This window comes from Phalaenopsis equestris, unplaced genomic scaffold, assembly GCF_001263595.1.
Source record: "Phalaenopsis equestris unplaced genomic scaffold, ASM126359v1 Scaffold000096, whole genome shotgun sequence".
In the NCBI taxonomy this organism is placed as follows: domain Eukaryota; kingdom Viridiplantae; phylum Streptophyta; class Magnoliopsida; order Asparagales; family Orchidaceae; genus Phalaenopsis; species Phalaenopsis equestris.
Window position 1 is genome coordinate 319,948 of NW_018164538.1, and position 1,319 is coordinate 321,266.

The following is a 1,319-nucleotide window of genomic DNA, read 5'->3' on the forward strand; positions in this document are numbered from 1 at the left end:
ATATATATATATATATATAGTAAGCAATCTGATTTACCTTTGAAAGGTGAACAAATCATTTTTCTTTTAATGACTACATCCTTAGACCTATTGAAAAAAGTGAAGAAAACTTGATTAATGATCGAAAGGCTATGAAAACTAATTGTAATTCAAAATTTTTATCATTTCCATTTCCTTTCTTTAAATTCCTTCAAGCCAAGCAAAGTCTTAGTGAAAATCAATTAAACTTTATCTCACTTTTGTTCACCAAACCTTACATACATGAACTGTATTCGCTCGTGTTTCAGGCATCGCCTTTCCTTAATGATAGAAGGCGGTTCAGGAAATTGGCAGATCCATCGCTACAAGGTTGCTATCCAGGAAAACCTTTTCACCAGTTAGTTGTCATTGCATCTATGTGCCTCCAGGAGCAGCCCCATTTTCGACCCATCATAGGCGACGTTGTTGTCGCGATCAATTACGTGGCATCCCAGCCTTACTCTCCTGAAGCTGGTTGTAGAATCAAATCCTCTCCGTCTTCCTCTCCTCTCTGTAATACCAGAACGCCTTCAAGGTTTCAAAACTAATTATTATTTTGCAGACATCAATTTCTCTCTTCACCCTGCAAATTCACATCCAATATTTTGAATTAGAGAGAACAACTGGATACCATGCACTGTAAGTAAAATAGTTGGATGTTTTCATCATTTAAGACTAATGTCTTTTCTCATGTTGCAGCATGAGTTTAGAATCCTTTAATGCTATTGTTTTCTTACGGTCACTTTCTATCTCGTTAAGAACTCGTTAGCTTTGTAAAGATCTGATGTAAACGGAAGTGCTTAAATGCAAATTATCTTTCGTTTTAGTGTTTAGTTCAAATCTGTTGCAAAGTAAATGCAGTCAAATGTGTGGCATATAATGAAGTAAATAGTTTACATTACTTTCTATTTGCAGCCAAGCAAATGGTCTAAGGTCTCGAAGATTTAATTTGTGATAGAATATCTTTAATGGCTTAGAGCATTTAGATGTTCACAAAATCACTTTTTAATGAAAATTTGTGTTCTATGATTGATTGCTGCCTTTTTTATGGCAGGTAAATAGCTTATTTCGCTACACCTTAGAATATGATATGGAAATTTGTGTTCTGTTGTTACTTAAGGTGCAGCATACTATTAATAGGATTTAAAGATAAATAGCGTAAATACAGTCAAACACCACAAAATTGAAGATTAAATCCAAGGCTCCCTTAACACGAATTTCCCCGCGTTCTATCTGTTTTTTGCTGTGTTCCGTCTCTTTCCTACCTAAATCCTATTGAGAGGTGGATTTATTCCGTTGTG

At 35.0% G+C, this 1,319-nt stretch overlaps 1 protein-coding gene across 2 annotated transcripts in view; it reads left to right on the plus strand.

The window, feature by feature from the left end:
* Positions 1-858, plus strand: part of LOC110020422 (probable serine/threonine-protein kinase PBL21) — a 22,390-nt gene extending 21,532 nt beyond the window's left edge. For both annotated transcript variants that reach the window (XM_020718515.1, XM_020718517.1), the window contains one exon: positions 288-858. In XM_020718515.1, coding sequence (XP_020574174.1) covers positions 288-566 — 279 coding nt within the window. In that variant the 3' untranslated portion in view covers positions 567-858. The remainder of the gene's footprint in view (positions 1-287) is intronic.
* The last annotated feature ends 461 nt before the right edge of the window (positions 859-1,319 follow it).